Source organism: Vulpes lagopus, chromosome 3 (genome assembly GCF_018345385.1).
Source record: "Vulpes lagopus strain Blue_001 chromosome 3, ASM1834538v1, whole genome shotgun sequence".
NCBI lineage: Eukaryota > Metazoa > Chordata > Mammalia > Carnivora > Canidae > Vulpes > Vulpes lagopus.
Window position 1 is genome coordinate 79,688,436 of NC_054826.1, and position 19,482 is coordinate 79,707,917.

At 48.8% G+C, this 19,482-nt stretch overlaps 1 protein-coding gene across 2 annotated transcripts in view; it reads left to right on the forward strand.

The window, feature by feature from the left end:
* GALNT2 (polypeptide N-acetylgalactosaminyltransferase 2) overlaps window positions 1–19,482 on the forward strand; it is a 190,229-nt gene that overhangs the window by 165,977 nt on the left and 4,770 nt on the right. For both annotated transcript variants that reach the window (XM_041747614.1, XM_041747615.1), the window contains exons 11-15: window positions 3,603–3,729; window positions 8,490–8,582; window positions 8,917–9,000; window positions 11,215–11,341; window positions 17,387–17,506. In XM_041747614.1, coding sequence (XP_041603548.1) covers window positions 3,603–3,729; window positions 8,490–8,582; window positions 8,917–9,000; window positions 11,215–11,341; window positions 17,387–17,506 — 551 coding nt within the window. The remainder of the gene's footprint in view (window positions 1–3,602; window positions 3,730–8,489; window positions 8,583–8,916; window positions 9,001–11,214; window positions 11,342–17,386; window positions 17,507–19,482) is intronic.

The following is a 19,482-nucleotide window of genomic DNA, read 5'->3' on the forward strand; positions in this document are numbered from 1 at the left end:
CATTTAAAAGAAAAAACTAGACTAGCCTCTTATTTTTCTCTCATTTTATGATGCTAAAGTTAGTGGCAACATCTCCTCTGTGGAGCGTTTGTCTGTGGTGTTTTGATGTTGAAAGCCTCTCTAGGCTCAGTAACTACACTGGGGCAAAGGACCAGGAGTCAAACTCCTTTTGGTTTTTTTAACAATACGTTGACAGGTAGGAGGGACTTGTATTAAAGTGGTTTGAGCACGAAAGGCGTCAGAAGATTTATTAACCTTCTGAAGAGAATTCTGAGTCCCCCTCACTACACAGACATCCCCTGATGGCTTTGTGGAGACCCTGCCAGCCAGGAGCCCCCCCCCCACCCCCACCCAATAGGACAGTGCATCACTTAGGCAACCATCTCCTGAAGCCAGGACGTGCTTTGCAATGTGTGCCATTAGCTGAAAGCACGGATTAGACAGATGAGATGGTGGCCAGCCTTTGTGTCACAGAGGAGAAAGAGCATTGATTGAAGCATCAGAGGGGTATTTCGCCCAGGGAACAGAAAAGGGAGAGAATTTTTTTAAATGACCTGGTTTGTTTGTTGCTGCTGTTGGTTTGGTTTCTATATTCATGTAGCTGTGACACAGGTGAGGTTCCCTGGAAGGGCTTGAGGGGACTGGGATCAGGGTGGAGTGGGACAGGGAGGAAGGGGCTGGAGCAGCCCCTGCCTGGGCGCTGTCTGGTACCTTCCCTCCTCTTGCCTGGCTCTGTAAAGCTAAAGAGTCCCAGGAGTCTTCCACTGTCTTCAGAGCTCCAGCAACAGAAGTCCCCAGTCTGAGTCCATCTTTCTGACACCACTCTGACTTCCTTTTCTGAGCACTGGGTGCATACCAGCAGGTGTCCAGCCAGCGTGGTATATGTGGATATGTGTCGGGGGAGGCAGGGTGCAGGGATGCCTTTACTCAAAATCCAAAACCGCCTCCTCCAAGTACACCCTCCTCTCCTCACCCCCCCACCCCCGGCCAAAAAGAACCACTACAGCTTCCATGTTTCCTACCTGCTAATGTAAGCCTAATGTAAGCAATTAAAAAGACAAAGAACTTGATCTCTAGCCCCCATGAGACATAGGGTCAGGCTCCTTGGATACCTGTATCCTTTGTGTCATGTCCCCACAGTATTCAGATAGAGGCTGCTTCTGGTACATCAGCTCATTATATGCTTTCTTTTTTTTTTTTTTTGAGATTTTATTTATTTGAGGGAGAGCAAGAGAGATCACAGAAGGAGATGAAGAGGAAGAGGGCAGATGAATATCTCAATGGCAGATATTGCCATTGAGTGGAGAACCCTATGCAGGGTTCGATCCCAGGACCCCAAGATCATGACCTGAGCCAAAGGCAGATGCTTAACTGACTGAGCCACCCAGGCGCCCCACCCCCACCCCATTTTTTAAAAATTTAAGTAGTTAACACACACTATTAGTTTCAGGTATATAACAGAAATTTTCCACAACTCCATACACTTCATTTCCTGCTTTCTTGAAGGACCAAGTTCTTGCCTCAGATCTCAGAGCTGGTCGTTAGCAGAGCTAAGATGCAAACACAAGCTCCCTAATTCAGAATCCACCCAGTTATCTTGAGGAATCATTCCCAAGTTGTAGTATCCCCAAATTCAAGCAAAACCAGAGCTGAATATATTTGTAATTGTATGTGGCCTTCAAAATCTCCCACTAGATCTCTGAAGGGATCCCTTCCTGTTTAACAGCTTCTTCCTATAGAAGCCATCGGGCCTTCCTAGCCCCCAATTTTGGAAGTTCCCGTTAGGCAACCACATATCTAAATTTTATTTCCTGAAATACAGACAACTTCTTACTCAAGGTTTTTTTGGACTCTGAGAAAGAAAATCAGAAGTCTTTGACTGCAGGGGGTGTGAGTAGTCATGACCCTCCATTTTTCAAGGGTTCAAGGGTATTGGTTACAAAAGGCCCATGACAGCTGCCAGGATCACTCATTTCCAGCCGATGGGGTATTTCTACTACTTCAGCTTGCCACATCCAGTACGAGGAGCTCTTGTGATTCTGTCCCTAAGTGGGAGTAACACACCTTCAACTGAGCAGTCGGGGCACCTGCGGCTACCACAGATGAGGCTTTATCTAGAGGATTTACCCAGCACCTCACTCATGGTCTACGGTAATCCCCCCTTACTTCTGATGCTTCTCTACTTGTAGCAGTGACTGCTAATTCTGTGGATTGTCTTACCTCCTCCTTGTGTTCTTGATGTCAAGAAAGTGCCCTTTTATACCAAACACAAAGTCTCCTGCAGTCACTTGGATGCTTAGTGATTAGGACAGGTGCCTGGTCAGAGGGTGGCAGCCACGTGCTGAGCTTTCCCCAAATACGGTTATTCAGAACAGCGTTTGTGTTGACGTTGGCCTGAGCAGTGCTGGCCAACGTAACTAAGCATTACTCCTGAAGGTTGATTTTGTGTCAAAGTAGGCGAGCTATTGTTTACTGGCTAGTAAACTGGCTAGTGGCCAGCTTTGAAGGATCTGTGAATTACTCAGGCATCTTTGGTCACTACCATAGTCCAAGAGACACCTGTGAGCTTCCCAGGTGACTTGAAGCCTGCTAATAATGCACAGTTATGGATGAGTATCAATTTTGAAATTTAAGGAATAGTTTTTTCACCTGGATGGAGAAAGCCCAGGTGCATAGTAATGCTCAGTGCCCTGAAAGTAAGTTTTAGAGGAAGATGGCATATATGGTGGCCTGTTGTTTCTAAAATCAAAGCTACATTGTGGGCATTTCATGGCTATCAATGTTTATACACCTTCAGCGACACCTTTTCTAACAGTGTTGATCCTAAGCAAGTGCAAATGTACTACCCCATGGTCATGAGCCGCTAGTGAAGAAGTCAGTGTGAGCATTTCATTGGTAGATACTGTGATGCTACGTGGACATGCATGATCTTATGCTCAGTGTCCTTTATATTCAGAATAGACCAAAGATTCACACTTATCTCAGGGTGTCTCATCCGAATCTGGAAAGTGTTTCCACATGCTCTTTCTTTTGAATTTGGAATAGAATTGTTTAATGAAAACACCGGATTTGGTGACACAGATCTCATTGGCTTTTCCCTAATTCAGATCTGTGCTAAAATCTAAGATTGTAAATGTTCCAGGATAGGTAGTTTATTTGACATTATTCTTCATTTTGTCTGTATCACTTTACATTTCTGTAAAACAACACCACTGGGGAAACACCCTCTTAGTGAACCCAAGGATGAACTTTCATTCGATCTTTTTTTCCCTCTTCAACTTTATTGAGGTCCAATTGACAATTTAAAATTGTAGACATTTAAGGTACACAGCTTGATTTGAGTTATCCGCCTGCACATACCTTCTGGATTGTGCCATGGAGCGAGGAGATGCAGGGTGTGTCGGATGTCTCCACTGTAGAAAGTTTAGGACCATGTTCTGGAAGGAGGCCAGTTCCTTATTCACATCTCTTTCAGCAGTTGATGGCACAAGTGCCCTTTGATGGGATGGTGATTGGCAGGTGTCTGTACCCTGTCTGGGGTGGCTGCTGCTCAGAGCAGTCTGGGGCTCTGTCAGTCATCCTGTCTTCATTCCTCATCGCAGAGATCTCATTTCGAGTGTGGCAGTGCGGTGGCAGCCTGGAGATTGTCCCCTGCAGCCGTGTGGGACATGTGTTCCGGAAGCAGCACCCCTACACTTTCCCTGGGGGCAGCGGCACTGTCTTTGCCCGGTAAGTGGTTGTGGGAGGCTGAGCAGGGACGAGGACCACCACCCAGACACCCAGACAGGACTTAGCCCTGGGCCGTATGGAAATAGGTCTCCTTCATTGGAATACCACACAGCATTGATAGGGATCAGCTGTACACACTGCAATGTGCGTGCCTCTCCAGGGCGTTACGCTGAGTGAAAAGTTGCATACTGCACAATCCCACTTTTAACACAGTTTCAGACACAGCTACAGTGATGGAGAGCAGACGGGCAGGGCGGGACAGCGATGTGACCACAGAGGGGCAGCCTGAGGGGTGTCCAGGGTGACGGTGCTGTCCTGAATCCTCATGTGATGGTCATCGCACAAGACTGTACATGTGTGAAAGCTCATACAACTGTACACACCTCCAAAAATGTATGAGAAAGCATTATTGTAAAGAAGAGGGACTTATTTTTTTGTATGCATTACCATCCAAGGAACAATATGTAAGTCAAGCCATACTAAATTCAAGCCAAAAAGACGGGGCATGGGGATGTGATTTATGATAGATAATAGATATATTTTAGTAAACATGAGGATGCCAAATGAGGAGCTTTCTGAAGAAAATAGGCAAATTACCAGTCTCAGGCCCACGGTTTTTTCTAGGGAATTCTTTTAGATGCTAAAGATAAAACTGCACACAAGCCAGCCAGCCTGGCCTCCAGGAGGTGGGAGTAGTCAATCCAATATATGAATAGCTAAATAAGATGATTGCAACTACTGATAAATGCTGTGAAAAAAGATAAAATGTGGTCATGTGGTTGAGCATGAAAGAGACAGGAGGAGAGGTTTTTGGGGTGGCATGCAGCCAGAGGGACCCTCTGAGGAGGTGGCACTTGTTTCAGACCCAAAAGGTGGGAGGGAGGGGCTGTGGACTCTTGGGGAGCAGTGCTTCCTGCAGGATGAGCAGGTTCTCGGTGCTGAGAGCAGCATGACTTCTTCAGAGCAGAAGAACACCAGGTGGGACTGGAGCTGAGACAATGAGGGGACGGTAGACAGGATGAGGGAGCTAGACCGGCCCTAGCCAAGCACCTGTGTAGGTCATGGGAAACTGGATGTTGTTTTGATGCCAGGGAAAGCTGCTATACATTCCTGACTTTCTCTGGTTTAAGCTACAGTGAGGTCCATCTGGCCACTGGGCAGAGGGTGGTGAGGAGGTGACACCAGGAGGAAATGATGGTGCAAACATCCCTCCCCTCCACTGCAGGAGCAGGGGTGAGGGCACTTCTTAGAGCCATTGCCGTGGCCCAGGCTGAGAGGAAGTGCCCTGGCCAGGGCGTGCCAGGCTTGGCCACCTTCTGGAAGGCAGCATTTACAGTGGCCTGGCAGTCACAGGAGACCAAGAGCCAGGAATTAAGAGTGAATCCTTGGCCGTTGGTCCTACAACTTGGCTGACCTGGTGCCCCCACCAAACTAGGGGCACTTGAGAGAGGGTGGAAATGAGCTGGAGAGAATGACTAACATATCTCCTGTATAGTGTTTTAAAACTTGGATTCAAAGTACAGATTGCACAATACACACATATTACACAGAAGTTAGTTTCGGCAAAGAATCTGGGTTCTGGGAAACTTTCATGAAGCCAGATAGCAAAACTTCTGACCAAATGATCTTCTTTCAAAGGCCTGTCCTTTCTTGAATGTTGTCTGACTTCATTTCTGTTCTTTATTAGAAACAAAAATGTGTTCTTATCCAGTGAGCTCTACAAGAGCAAATAGTGATAGGTATGTTTTTTTTTTTTTTCCCCCAGGGACAATGTGAGCTTCCTCCCAAAACCTCCTGTGTAGACATATCAAATACCCAAATCAAAGCTATTGGTTGCTACCAGCATGACAGGCTTTTAGAAAAGAGTCTGTTAGCATACACAGAACGTTGCTTTATACGCTTTTTTAAAAGCACTCTTCTTTATATATTTTTTAAAGATTTTATTTCTTTATTCATGAGAGACAACAGGCAAAGAGACAGAGACATAGGTAGAGGGAGAAGCAAGCTCCCTATGGGGAGGCTGATGAGGGACTCAGTCCCAGAACCCTGGGATCACAACCTGAGCCACCCAGGTATCTCTAGATAGAGATTCTAAAATGGGCGGTAGAACAGCATGTGGAGGATGATCTCATTTGTGTAGGTTAGTTTGTCAGTGAATGAGTGAGTGAATGAATGAATGGAGCAAGTAGCCTAGTGGGGTCCTTTGTTGTTTTAACACTCCCAGGTGTGCATGTGGGTGCTAGAAAGGGTAAGGTGATGAGACCCACCCGCAAAAACTTTCTTCCTGTCTCTGGTTGTGGCAACCACATCCCGTAAGACTAGTTGAAAGTGATCCAGTTGGACAGGTCTCTGTGTTTCCAGTTAGCTTCCTACAAGCCCCTAAGAGACTGGAGGGCTCTGTGTCTGCTTGAGTGGATGTGTTCCCCAGGGGCCAGAGAAGGTCCCAATCAGAATAACAGTGTAGAGGTGGGGTAGATCCTTAGGTGGATACTTGGTTTTAGGTTTAGAGTTAACGGTGAGACAGTGAGACTTTACTAATATGATTTAAATTAAATACGGGAAACCAATGGTTTAAAGTTACTTTCTTAACCACCAAGCAGTAGAGCTGGCCCATGGGAATCACACCTTCTTTCTGCTGCCTGCCTCCTGATAGTGCTACTTTGTCTACACTGAGTATAGGGTTGGGCAGAGGGGAAGCAGAAAGCAAAGGGAGCCTGGATGAATGAAAGTGGACCCTTCTAGAGGACACCACCAAGAAGATGGTTTGGCACATAGTAGGTACCAAATAAACGTTTGAATGAATGAATTGAAATGAGCACTGAGTAGCCCAGGAAGCTGATTTGTTGAAGTTATCTAGTATCTTTTCTCTAGCAAGTAGACAGAAGGATATTGCTTTGCATTTAGGAATTAAGAAATGACTTAATTACTTAATGACTTAGCTGATTCAAAACCACTGTGTCATTGGAATTCACAAAACCCTGAAGCCATTAGGACTAAAAGGGACCTAGGAGATGCTTGAATCCAATTCTTTCACCTTATTGATGAGCAATCCAAGTCTTAAGAGCCCTGAAGTCACACAGCTGGGCAGAAGTTGAGGATGGGCCACTTCGGAAGGCTCCCAAATCCTAGTAAGAGTATTTAATGGCTCATCTAAGAAATAATGCTTATGATCCAGCATCCCAGGCACTTCAAATCTTTATTTTTTTTTTACTTCAAATCTTTAAATGCTCATTGCTGTACATCTACATTTCTTACAGAACAAGAGTAAAAAGTATCCTCAATCTCATTACCAAAGACAGCCTTATAATGTGGCAGATCCATCTCTCACCCCGTCCTCCCCTCCTGTCTTTTCCCTTCTCCCTGCACACACAGGTCTACCCTGCACTGGTCTCTCACCCAGCAACCAGTCAGGGACATCATTCCACAGCAGCAGGTAAAATGCCCACCAGTATTTTCAATGACTGTAGAGTCACCCATTTATTCAATCACTTCCCTGTCGATCATCATATGGTTTCTAATTTTTTTTTTGCCATTAATAACAATGCTGAACTGAGCTTATCTTCACATATATATATTCTCCTTGAGGTAAATTTTTAGAAGTGGGAACTGCTGAATCCGAAGTGAGGGCCCACTCATTCATCTTGTCTTGCCCGTCTCATAAATGGCATTCTCAACAGTTCATCGTCTACTGCACGAAAAGGAAGAAAAGGGCTATACATCACTTTATGTGAAAGATATGTGCCCTGAATAGAAATTATTTTAGTAATTGTAGCTCAGATAATTTGAAAGGCTCACCATTGAAAAGAGATCTTCCTGGTAGAGAAAAGGAATTCTTTTCAAAGGTGATCCTTGCCTCCCTGATGTATTTATTTTGGAAGAACATAATGTCTCCTATATGGGTTCTAAGGAGGAGTGAGTCTACCTTGGAACCGAGTCCAGGATATGGGAGCAGAGAGGCTCACGGTATGAATGTTGATGCCCACGCATGCAGGAGCCTTTCATACAGGCCGTAACGCAAAAGTAGCTTGTTCCAATGACTTTGACTGATCATACATCATGGTTTTGAGATTTAAGTAGGTATGATTTTGAGATTTAAGCATGTGGTTTTCTCGCTTGTCAGAAAAAATCCATTCTATCTGTGTCCCTGCAGCACGTTGTCATTAGTGGGAGCCCCTGATGTGGGCCATAAAGCTTCTCTCCCCTTCTCACTGTTATTCCTTGTCCAAACAGGACACTCGCTCAGCTCAAGTCTGCAGGGGAAAAAAAGTCTTTTGAATAGTAATTCTTATGTATTTTTAACTTTTCCACAGAATTATCTAGTAGCGTTACAGCTGCGATGAGACAGGGCACAGAGGCCAAGGGTTTCTGGGCTATACTCCCTGGTGCCAGCCATCTGTGCATACGTCATGCAGGCTATTGCAGTGACGCTCTGTGTCCTTCTTGCTGGCCCAGCCCCTGTCTCTTCCAGTACCTGCCTGTGCTTCAGTTCTAACTCTGACTTTTGTTCTTTGGCAATTTGTTTCTGTGAAAGACAAGAAAGCGAGTTCTGTTGGTTCAGGAAGCACCCACTGAATGCCAGCTACATGCAGACATGGGTATGGGTGCTGAGGGGGACAGCCCACTCTCTGCATCACTGCCATAGCTGCCAGCCCTCCTCAGAGGACCTTCCTTAGTAGCCCTCCATGCAGACAAGTACAAACGAAGTGATGCTGATGGCCAGGAAGCAAATCACAGCTCAAGGAGATTTATTTTGTTTCTAGTAACACCCGCCGGGCAGCAGAGGTCTGGATGGATGAATACAAAAATTTCTATTACGCAGCGGTGCCTTCTGCCAGAAATGTTCCTTATGGAAAGTAAGTGTCACTTGAGCCCTCTCATGCTGCTTTGCTCAGGATCATTGGAGGTGGGGGGAGCCTGTGGTCAGCCCACACCCCATGAACCATTCTGCCTCCTGGAGTCCAGGACGGTTGCCCGGGTATCAAAGCAGGGGCCTCTGCTCAAGGCTGGCCGAGGGCCCAAGGCAGGAGGTGTATGGGAGGTGGGACGAGGGTGTGGGGGCAGGAGTGTGGACGGGCCCCACTCCACTACCCAGCTCAACCCTTTCTCATCAGTAGTTTTTCAGATTTGATGTAAGGAACTTGTCCGTTCTTAAAGCTGGTAAAGGAATCTTGTTTCCCTCTCCTCCAGTATTCAGAGCCGATTGGAGCTTAGGAAGAAACTTAGCTGCAAGCCTTTCAAGTGGTACCTGGAAAATGTCTACCCAGAACTAAGGTAAGCCACCGGGGATCAAAGGCCTCACTTTGTAAGGGCTCAACGGATGTCAGAGAGGCAGTGAGGTCCCAAGAGGTAAAGAAGTGAAGGAAGGTTGCACCTCAGGCAAGAAGCCAGGAGCTGGGGTCCCGGTTTCCTCACCCTGCAGTTGTCCCAAGGCACCCCTGAGAATGCAAACACGCACCCTGAACAGCGGCCTCCTGCCAAGTGACCTTCCCATTCTCCACAGAGGTGGAAACAGTCCCGGGTGTCCCCTCATTTACCTCCTGCCCTATTGGGAGAGGACAGGGGCTAAGTAACCAAGGTCTGTTGTGTCACCAGCTCTGTAAGTTGGCTCCCCCAGGTGTGCACTTTGGGCACCCTCTGCCCAGCAGGTACCTCTCCCCAGCCTCCCTGTTCTGGCTCCTAGAGCTTCACCCACGTTGCTCATCTTGCCCTAGTGAGCAAGTGTCCAGAGCCAAGGTTAGTGCAGGTCCTGGCAGAGGCCAAAGAATAAATCCACTCTGCCACTCCCCACCTTGCTTCTGCTGCGAGGATGCCACTGCCCCTCCTGCTCCTCCTGGTGAACAGATGGCAGTGCCCAGCAGAGGTCCAGAGCCCGGGACCCTGCCTACAGCAGCGCCTCCCCCTCCAGGCTTGTTCTTCCACGTGTGACATGGAAGTAATAACACCGGTACCCTGCTTCCCACCTGGAGACTCACTGATGGCAGAAATACTCTTCTGAGTCTTCTCTCTACACCCAGAATTTCATCTTAAATTAATGAGAGCTCCACATCCTAAGGGAGCACTGAGACCCTAATCAGAGGGCCTGCAGGTCTGCGGGTTTCAGGATCCATCTGAACTTCATCTTCATAACGGGATTGCCAGACAGGTTTTGCTTTAATGTGGCACATTCCTTATTGTGAATATTCCCAGAGCATCGCACAGCAAGTCCCCTATCTCCAGCGCAGGGACAGTGAATGCAAGAGTCACGCCCATTATCTTTTGTGCTAACGGCTCCTTCAGAGCCCTTGTCACAGAGATTTGTTTGAGAGTTAGATAATGTGGCTTTGCCTCATTGCTGCTATTCACTTACATCGCCCTCTGGAACTGTTTCCTGTGCTTGGGGAAGTAATGCATAACATCATGCCACATACCCCCACCCCACCCCAGAGAGCAGGGACCTCAGAATGTTCTCCTCCCTCTGGCCGCCTCCATGAAGGATGGCTTTTGCTGAGGGCTGAGAAAGCCATGGGGGCTTCACCCATGGGAAGCCTCCGGTCATTATCCCCCTCCTAGCCAGTGAGGGACTTCACACCAATGCATTGTTGCCCTGAAATGATACGTACTTTGCTTTTGCTGTCACAGTTGTCTGTGACTTGGTGGGTGATGATGCCAGGCCGAGTGACATTAAATGGAGTTTCACCCTGAGGACACCCATGATTTGGAGTGACATCGGGCCTGTGCCACTTAAGACCATATGTAAAGCTTTGAGCACCACACCAGCAGGTGAATCTGCTTCCCCACATCCATGCCAGATAAGGAAGAGAAACACCAACTTAATATTCCTATTGTGTCTGTAATAAGCACTACTGTTTACTGGGTGCTTGCTATATGCCAGGCACTGGGCTGTACGTGCTTACAGTGAAATGTTTTCTGTGATACTTACAACAGACCTGTTCTCAGGTGCTGTGCAGAAGAGGGGTTTGAGGTTTAGAGAGAGTGGGAGTCTCAGAGGTGACACAGCTGGTGCAAGGCCCAGGCCAGCCAGTTTTGGGTCAAACCCTAAGGCATGTTGCCCCCAGCCACCGTGCCCTGTTTCTGTGTGTCTCAGCTGCCTGACAAAGCCACTCGAGCTCTCCCTTCCACTAGGTAAAGTTCAGATCTTAAGTCTCCTGGGAAGTTCAAGGCAACAAGACCTGACCTTATGAATTGCTCTTCTAAAGAATTTCCAGCACCCTAAGATTGAAGAATAGAGGAGCTTTTCCTTTCCAGAAACATTTCCCTGGTAATGGAATAGAAAGAATCCTTCTCCAACTTGAAGTCTTCACTTAGGGTTAGCAATCCAGGGCTTGTGAGAAAAGCTGCCTGGCTGACACAGCCCACCTGTGGGAGGAAGGTTACGAGCCAGGGGAGTAGGCCTCCTCCCGTGGTTCCTGCTGCCCGAGACAATCACTGAGCACGGGGGTGTGCAGCCTGCAGCATCAAGCATATGTTTCTCCCCTTGCTTTCCAGGGTCCCTGACCACCAGGATATAGCTTTTGGGGCCTTGCAGCAGGGAACCAACTGCCTGGACACTTTGGGACATTTTGCTGATGGTGTCGTTGGAGTCTATGAGTGTCACAATGCAGGGGGCAACCAGGTATGTGTGTGAGGGTCTCAAGCACCTGGAGGCCCAGAGAGAACAGAAAAGGGCTCTGAGCTTACAAGTCTCAGCTGCTGCCTTTGTCCTGTGACCCAAGATGTCTGAAGTAGCCCCTGGCCCCTGCTGGTCACCCACCTGCGGCTGCAGGATCAGGTGGGATACCCCAGACTTTGTCATCAGCCTCAGGCCAGGCCCTGCTGCAGCAATGAGGGGGATAGTACTTCACGTTGACATCCAACATCCGTTGTCAAGGCAGGGCCATAGCACTTGTGACCTTTATCTGTTCCTCTTCTTCCTCTTCCTTGTCTTCCTGTCACCTCTCTCATCCCTGTGGTGTGTGCTCACCCCAAAGCACCTGTCCTATGTCTGCATCTGTGTCTGGTCTCCGAGCATGCTTGTAAGCACCAGCCCCCTGGCTGGTTTAATTGGTACTTAACCACAGCCCCTATGGCTGCTGCCAAAGTCATATCGGTCCCTGCCTATAAGATAACAGTGGAGGGATCCCTGGGTGGCGCAGCGGTTTGGCACCTGCCTTTGGCCCAGGGTGCGATCCTGGAGACCCGGGATCGAATCCCACGTCAGGCTCCCGGTGCATGGAGCCTGCTTCTCCCTCTGCCTGTGTCTCTGCCTCTCTCTCTTTCTCTCTGTATGACTATCATAAATAAAAATAAAAATAAAAATAAAAAAAAGACTGCTAAGATAACAGTGGATTAGATAGAAAATATTAGTCGTCACTTGTCCAGGACAGTGACAAGCTGACACACACAACTTGTCCTGGAAGCCTAAACCCCCATCGCCTTCTGTCCTTACTGAAAACAAGACAGAGAAGTGACAGCCTGTAGGCCTACATGTTCCAGAGGACAATGTTCTAGAAAGCAGTTTTCCCAGAAGAAAATAATAAGCATTTGGTAAAATGTGGGCTGTGTACACAAAAAAGTTTGGGTAATGCTAGGTACTCTCATCTCTCTGAAAAAAATGCCAAGCTCTAAGAGGACCTGCAGTTTAAATGGTGGGGGTGCTGGGAGGGGGTTAACTCAGTGTATCTCAGATTTATTGATCCCAGAACCTTCTTTAAATAGAAGTATTTTTAAAAGAGTTGGTTGTTCCAAGTCCCCCCAAGGAGTACCTGGGCAGACTGCAATCCCCAAATGCTTTACCTCCTCTCTTCGCTTGGTAATATCATTTTAGCAGTTGCTTGGACCGATCCAGATGTCCTAAACTAGACAAGGGAGGGAGAGCCAGCTTCAGGTGGCAGCCAGGGCTGGTCCAGCACACACATGCCACACTCGGGCTCCTGGGGTCTCACCTTTGTCCTGCAGGCACAGCCCCTGGCTCCTGCAGATGCCCCAAGGACAGACTGGGAGCTTTGGGTGAGCACAGATCCAGCCCTGGGTGCAGCCAGATTTGTGGATTTCGAGTATTTCAACCTATGATATGTGGGTCCCCATTCGTACTCTTTCCCAGACCCCATAGATGTTAGGAGTCAGGTGGAAGAGCTGTAAGGAGAGAAGGAAGGAGAGTAGGGGGGAAGATGAGGCAGGCAGAGATGGGGACAGGAGGGAGGGAGGACTCCATAGCCAGAATGGAAATAACTAAAATGTTGCCTTCCAAAAAGTTAAGCTTGCGGAAGACAAGCTTCTTGTATCTAACGATTCTCCAGAAGCTCAGTTGAATCTTTGTCAGAAAGGTGCTTCAGAAAGGTTGTGCCTCTGGTAAGCATGAGGGTGCTTCTGGTCTTCACAGCAGAAATTCAGAAATTTGGCTCATGCATATGCAGCTGGGTGAAGTGCACCTTCCCCCTGCATGGTACACAGCAGAGGACATGTGGCCCACGTTATCCACCATCTATATCGCTGGACTTGTAATGCCAAGTTGGACTCACGCGTCTCCCCATTGAATCACTGGGGTTTCCCTCTGTCACGTTTGCAATGTTCTGGTGATTTGGTGATAGTTAAAGGGGTCAGTCCCTTATATTGTAGCAGCTCTACTGGGCCATGAGAAGCCTTACTCTGTAGAGCATTTGAAAAGTAAGTACCATGGCTGCGAGTGAAGGACTTTCCGTTGCTCCACACCCCGCCTTCTCCGTGTCTCAGGCACCTGCTTCTGTCTTGGGCCCTGTGCTTGGCTCTCACCCACTCAGCATGTTCTTAGGAGGGGAGGGCACCTTTTACCCCACAGCCAATTAACAAAAGCTGGTGGCTGCTGGGCAGCAGGCTGCCATGGCCTGTGTAGCCACCACCACCTATGATGGCTGGTGGCTTTGGCTCTGGATCCCCCAGATCCTGCCTGCAAGTTGGTCTGAGCCGACCAGCACTCCTCTGCAAGCCCACAGGGAGGCTGACTGTCCTGGCCTGCCTGGCACATTGCTGGTTTACACCTGTTTTCTGTGCAATTTTTAATAGCCTCCCCCACTCCCGGTCTCAAAGTAGCCTGGTTCAGTCACCCTAGTTATAGGCACTGGAGCTCACTGATGACGAGCTGCTCTCAGGATGCCATTTGGGAGGGAGAAAGTAGATTGGGACGGCGAAGGAGGCCAACGAGACACTTTCGGGGAGCTTCTGGGTTTGCACCTCCCAGTGTGGGGAGGGAGGGGCACTCCGAGTCCACAGGGAAGTAAACTCTCATGCTCTGGGCCTCCCAGACCTCTCCCACATCCCTGTCCACTTGGCTGCTCATGAGTGTCCTGCATCATGCTCTTCATTGTGTAAGAAACTGGTAAGCGCCCCCTAGCTGGGTGCATGGGTGACACTGCTGTGCCATGGCCCAGCCCAGATGTCGGCCTGTCCCAGTGCTGTGCGGGGCTGTCATGAAGAACAGACATGACAGCAGGTGCAGAGCACTCCGTTCCCACTATTTTCCCTTCTGTTATGAGACCGTTGCTGTTCTCACAATGATATGGGGCAGAGCGGGGCTTTCCTTCCTTCCAGCAGGTATCTGCTGAGTGCCCACTGGGCTAGGTGCGGTGCCCTCGGAGATCCTAGACAGGAGGACATAGCCCTGCCTGTCCAGGGAGCAGGTTTCTACTTGATCTGAGCGTTCCTCCCATGATTTTGTGCTGGAATCACCCCGAGAGCTTATTAGGAAATTCTGGGGATGGGTCTCCTGCCCAGAAAGCCTGATTTCACAGGCCTGGGGTAGCAGAGCATGGGGGTTTGTGATGGCTCCCGAGGTGGGTGACCCTAAACAAGCAGCTGCACAATAAGAGTTTTCTAGAAGGAGAGACCACATGAGTGGGTGACAGGCAGCATGACAACGTAGTGTACGGTCATCTACAACCTGGGAACACCCTCCTCCTGGACCAGCCTGTGGCCCAGAGAGCTGCCTTCTAGAGCAGCACCAACCAGTTGTGCTTTGTATGATGAGAATGTTCTAGATGTACACCATCCTATATAGTTCCCACCAACCACATGTGGCTACAGAGCCCTCAGGGTGTGGCTGAGGATGTCAGGTGTTCATTCTGTTTGACTTAATCAAGGTCGATAGTGGCCACCATATGGGGAAGTGTGGTTCTGGAGGCAGCAGGAAGCCAGAGCTCACGCTTGCCACTTGCAGATGTCCCGACTCATAACCCTACCATGAGTAAGTCCCATCTGAACTGATGGAAAGCAATGCTTTTTTGAGTGGTGTGCCACACGGGTGAGGAATGAGAGGATAAATAACATTTCCTAACTGAAAACAGGATCCCATGCTCTGGACGAGTAAGGTTTGTTATCTGGTTTCTGGCTGAGCCTCAGCAGACACACAGGAAATGGGAAAATTAATGGCCATGCTTTTTTAAGAGTGGCAGCTCAAAAAAGCAATTCTTAAATATTTATGAACTTTATTTTACAAATTCAGATCATTGAAATGCAACAGAAGAACAAAGTGGCAGCCAGCTCTGTTGTTTGCACAGCTGAATTAGGTTTTCTGGAATTCAGTGTAAAGTCTGCTTTAAAATAATTAAACACACAATAGCAAGAAGGTGGTAGAAACATCCATACGTGAGCTTTCACTGGGTATCTGCAACCCTTCCAACATCGTTCAACACTTGCTTCCAAAGAAGTATCTAGAATCTTACCCACGAGTGGGGGCATGATGAATGAATGGAAGGCGGGGTGCAGGCGCTCCTTCCTAGGACCTTTTGGCCCTGAATGCTGCCCTGAAGCACAGGTGATGCTGAGGACCTGTTGGCCCTTCAGAAGCCCTGGCTGAGGAGCGACAGCATGCAAGGTTGGAATCAACCCTCAGGGGAGGCGTGTGGCCCTTCCCGGAGAATGCTCTGCAGTGCTCACTGCCAAGAGCTGCTGATGGGGACAGGTGGGAACAGGGCTCTGTGCTCTGAAGTTTGAAAGACACTAAGGAAAACAGCCTAAGCAGGTTCTTCTATTCTCAGGCTTCCAGAGCCTTTAAGAGCTTCTTTGTGACTTTGCAAAAAGAAACATGAAAGAAACATGGCCCAAACTGTTTCCCAAACTTATTTGACCTGAAACTAGCTTTTCATAGAATCCCTCCTGGAGCACACTTTGAGAAACACTCAATAAAAGTGAAAACATTGAAGCCAAGGAAGGTGAGGGGACTGGCTCCAGTCTGCCTCCCTGTAGGAGAGGAGGAAGCTGGGAACAGGCTTCCATTTCCTAGGTGGGCTGCCTGTCTGGGACAGACCGTTTGTTCCTAGGTGACCGAAGTACCGAATAGGAAAGCCTCTTTAAAAGATCATTTATAAATAAATGAATGAATGAATGAATGAATGAATGAAAGAAAAGATCATTTTTCCCTCCCTTATCTCCATCCCCTGAAAACAGAAAAAAAGAAAAGTAATCTCTCTATAGCACTTAATAGCACCTAAAGTTATATATAAATGTATTCATGAGTTAGTCATTCTTCCGTGGGAGAGCCAGCCTGGTGTGAGGTCCTTCGCTGCCCCAGACCCAGGCCTGGGAGTGCCCGAGGCCTGCAGGGAGCAGTGTACTGTTACTGGAAGAATGGCTCAGTCGTAGCAGTTTTCCTGCACAGATAGCAGAGGGGGATGCGGTGGTAGGGAGTGAGTGTGTCCCAGTGCTATTCTGGGTTGGAAGATGCCTGGCTGCTTCTGGATCCCGAGGTCTCGCTTGGGTATCGCCTCCTTGGAGAGGTCAGATCCTACAGTGAAGGTCGGAAATCCCTCCTCTTGTCACACTCGTGGCCCTGCCCAGAACCTTCTGCCTGGGGCCACGCTCACCCATCCTCTCCATTCTCTGGCCTCTTGCCCTTTTAGACAGTCTTAATTAGCACTCAGAATAAATGGTTGTACTCTCAGCCCTTAAGGGGTGTGTGTGTGTGTGTGTGTTTGTGTTTCTATTTGTAAAAATCATGAGCAAGTTATTTTAGCATCCTCTGGCTTGGTGTTCCAATCTGTAAAGTGGGGGTAATAGAAGCCCCTCTCCTGGAGCTCACAGTGGTACCCAACACATAGGTGCGCGGTGTTAGCTGTGAGAGGTGTGTGTGTAAATATGCAGATCCATCCCTGGGGATCTCAGACCTTCGTGAGCATCAGCAATTCAACTCACGGCTCAGTGGTGAGGCTGCACACCATGTATTTTGCTTAAATAGGCCATGTATAATTTATCATGTTCATATGTTACAATACACGTTCACAAAGGTGGTTTCCAAACCACACCTGCTGGGGGACAGGGTCTTTGCAAAATAGTGTGGATGGAAAAGTAGGCCCTGAACTGTCCATCCCATGGGAACCATGCACAAGCCACCCTGTTTCCAGCTCACCTTCCGTGGTAGAAAGCTGAATGTGGCACTTCGCTTTGTGTCTGGGGCTAAAATCATGGATACTGTTTGTCTTAGTTACTCATGTTCTCAAAGTCCTTTTGCCACATCAGCCAGTCAACCCAGTGATACGCTGGGAGGCGCCAGTTGTGGCTTTGCGCTTTGGCAGAAGGTCATGTGTCGGGGGCACCATTGGCTCAGGGGCTCCGGATCTGCACTCCGCAGCATGGCCGGTTCCCTCTCAGGGCCCCATCACTTCCGAGCCCTGCACGTGGCATGTCCCTGACCTCCTGTTTTATGTTCCAGGAATGGGCCTTGACAAAGGAGAAGTCAGTGAAGCACATGGACTTGTGCCTGACGGTGGTGGACCGGGCACCCGGCTCGGTCATAAAGCTGCAGGGCTGCCGAGAGAATGACACCAGACAGGTAGGACGCCTGCACGCCTAGGCCCGGCCTTCCTCTGCACCCTCCGTGGCCTCGGCAGCAGCACGCACCCCAAGTAGATTGCCTGCCCTGGTTAGCGATGTCCAGCCGCCCTGTCAGAGCTCGCCCCTGCTCTCCACCGTCTCCCACCCTGCTGGGGAGCTCCTGGCATTAGCAAGCACTCCCTGAATCCCATGCTGGGTGAACGTGGGGTGTTCGTGTGCAAGGTGTGGGGTGCGAGGGCTCAGGAGGCTTCCCTGTCTCCCAGGTACACAGGCTCTGGGCAGCATGCCTTCTGCCCTCTACCTCCTCTGAGCTGCTCCACCTTGAGTTCACCCATCCCAGGTTATATCTTTCCATAACTTTTTTTTTTACATTTATTTTAAAGGGAGAGAGAGAGTGCAAAGAGCAACAGGAGGGGCAGAGAGAGAGAGGGAGAGAGAGAAACCCTAAGCAGACACCTGCTGAGCATAGAGCCCAACATGGGGTTTGGTCCCAGGACCGCAGGATCGTGACTCAAGCCAAAATCAAGAGTCAAGAGACCCCACTGATCGAGCCACTCAGGCACCCCTTTCCATAACTTCTTGCTTAATCCCTTTATATTTATGCCTCACTCTCTAACCAGACTGAAAAGGAAGGGGCTGTATCTGTATGTCCAGCTCCTGGGAAGGTCTATAAACACCTTCCCTAGGCTGGAACTGCAGTAGGGGCTCCCGACCTACAGGTCATTTCCTGTTCCCTGTGCCGTGCCAGGTGAGCAGTGCTGCTGGTCCCTTTTTCAGAAGCATCTTTGTCACAGCCACTTGTATGTGGGCCTCCTGAGATTTGTCTGGTGATGTCAGTGAGCCCGGGAGAGAGGTGGGTGCTGGTGGCTGTGCTGGTGTGTGTATGTCAGTGCTGGCTGTGATGACTGGAACCCCATCACTTTCTGGCTCCTCAGACCCCCACATGTGGAGGCACGGACCCCAGGCCAGGGAGTGGAGAGGGACAGCTGGAAGGACTGGGCAGGGTGTGCAGCAGTGGCCAGCCACGCCATGTGGAGAACACAGTCCAGGCTCAGAGCCCACTGAGAAGTTAGTGAAACACTGACCTGCAGATAAGTACTAGGAAACAAAGTGAGGTTTGTAACAACGTCACCAAAGGGGGGGTGCTTTCATTCTGTTTCATTTTGGTGTGCTAGTAAACCCACAGCCCTGAAGAAAAGGCCTATAAACACACCTTTAAACACACACATACCTTTATTTCTCAAGTCAGCTGTCTGATGTTGCTTATTTCTGATGACGTTCTCATTCTTCCCACACCACCAGATATTTTAAAGAACAGTTGCATGTTCTTATTTATCCATTAAATATTTTTACTTTTTAAGTTTCTAAAAATGCTAAACAAGTAAGGTCGAATTGATGAGACCTTCTACACACACACATACTCTTCTAAGTGTCTATCTGAATATATTATTTTTTCCAAACAGTTCAGATTGTTCTTAACCTTTGAAGCTGATTTTCTCTGACATGGACCCTGGTGGTAGCTTGAAGACATGCCTTTTCTTGAGCCATGGGGTAACGACTAGTGTCAGAAATAGAGATGCAGCCAACAAAAGGAACTTCCAATGTGCCAACACATGGAGCCCTGTCTTGTCTTCGTACAATCCCTTTTTATATGAGATAGGTGGGTGTAGGGAAACTGAGACATGGAGCCTTCCAGAGCCAGGAGCCTCAGTGGGCTTCTAGTCCAACACAGATTTCACAAAAGAGGAGGCTGAGACCCATAGAGTCAGCGCATCTCTCCGATGTCACCTGCCAGGACCAGGTCCCTTGCCTAGATCCCAGTTGCCAGGGAAATGCTTGCATCTGTCCATCCCTGGCCTGCTTGCGGGGTGCCCCTCATTCCCCATGCTGCAGAACCCCAGCCTGGCTTCTGATGGACGCCTAACATCTGGAGGAGTTCAGTAGGACCTCACCTAATTTCAGAGCTAACAGCTG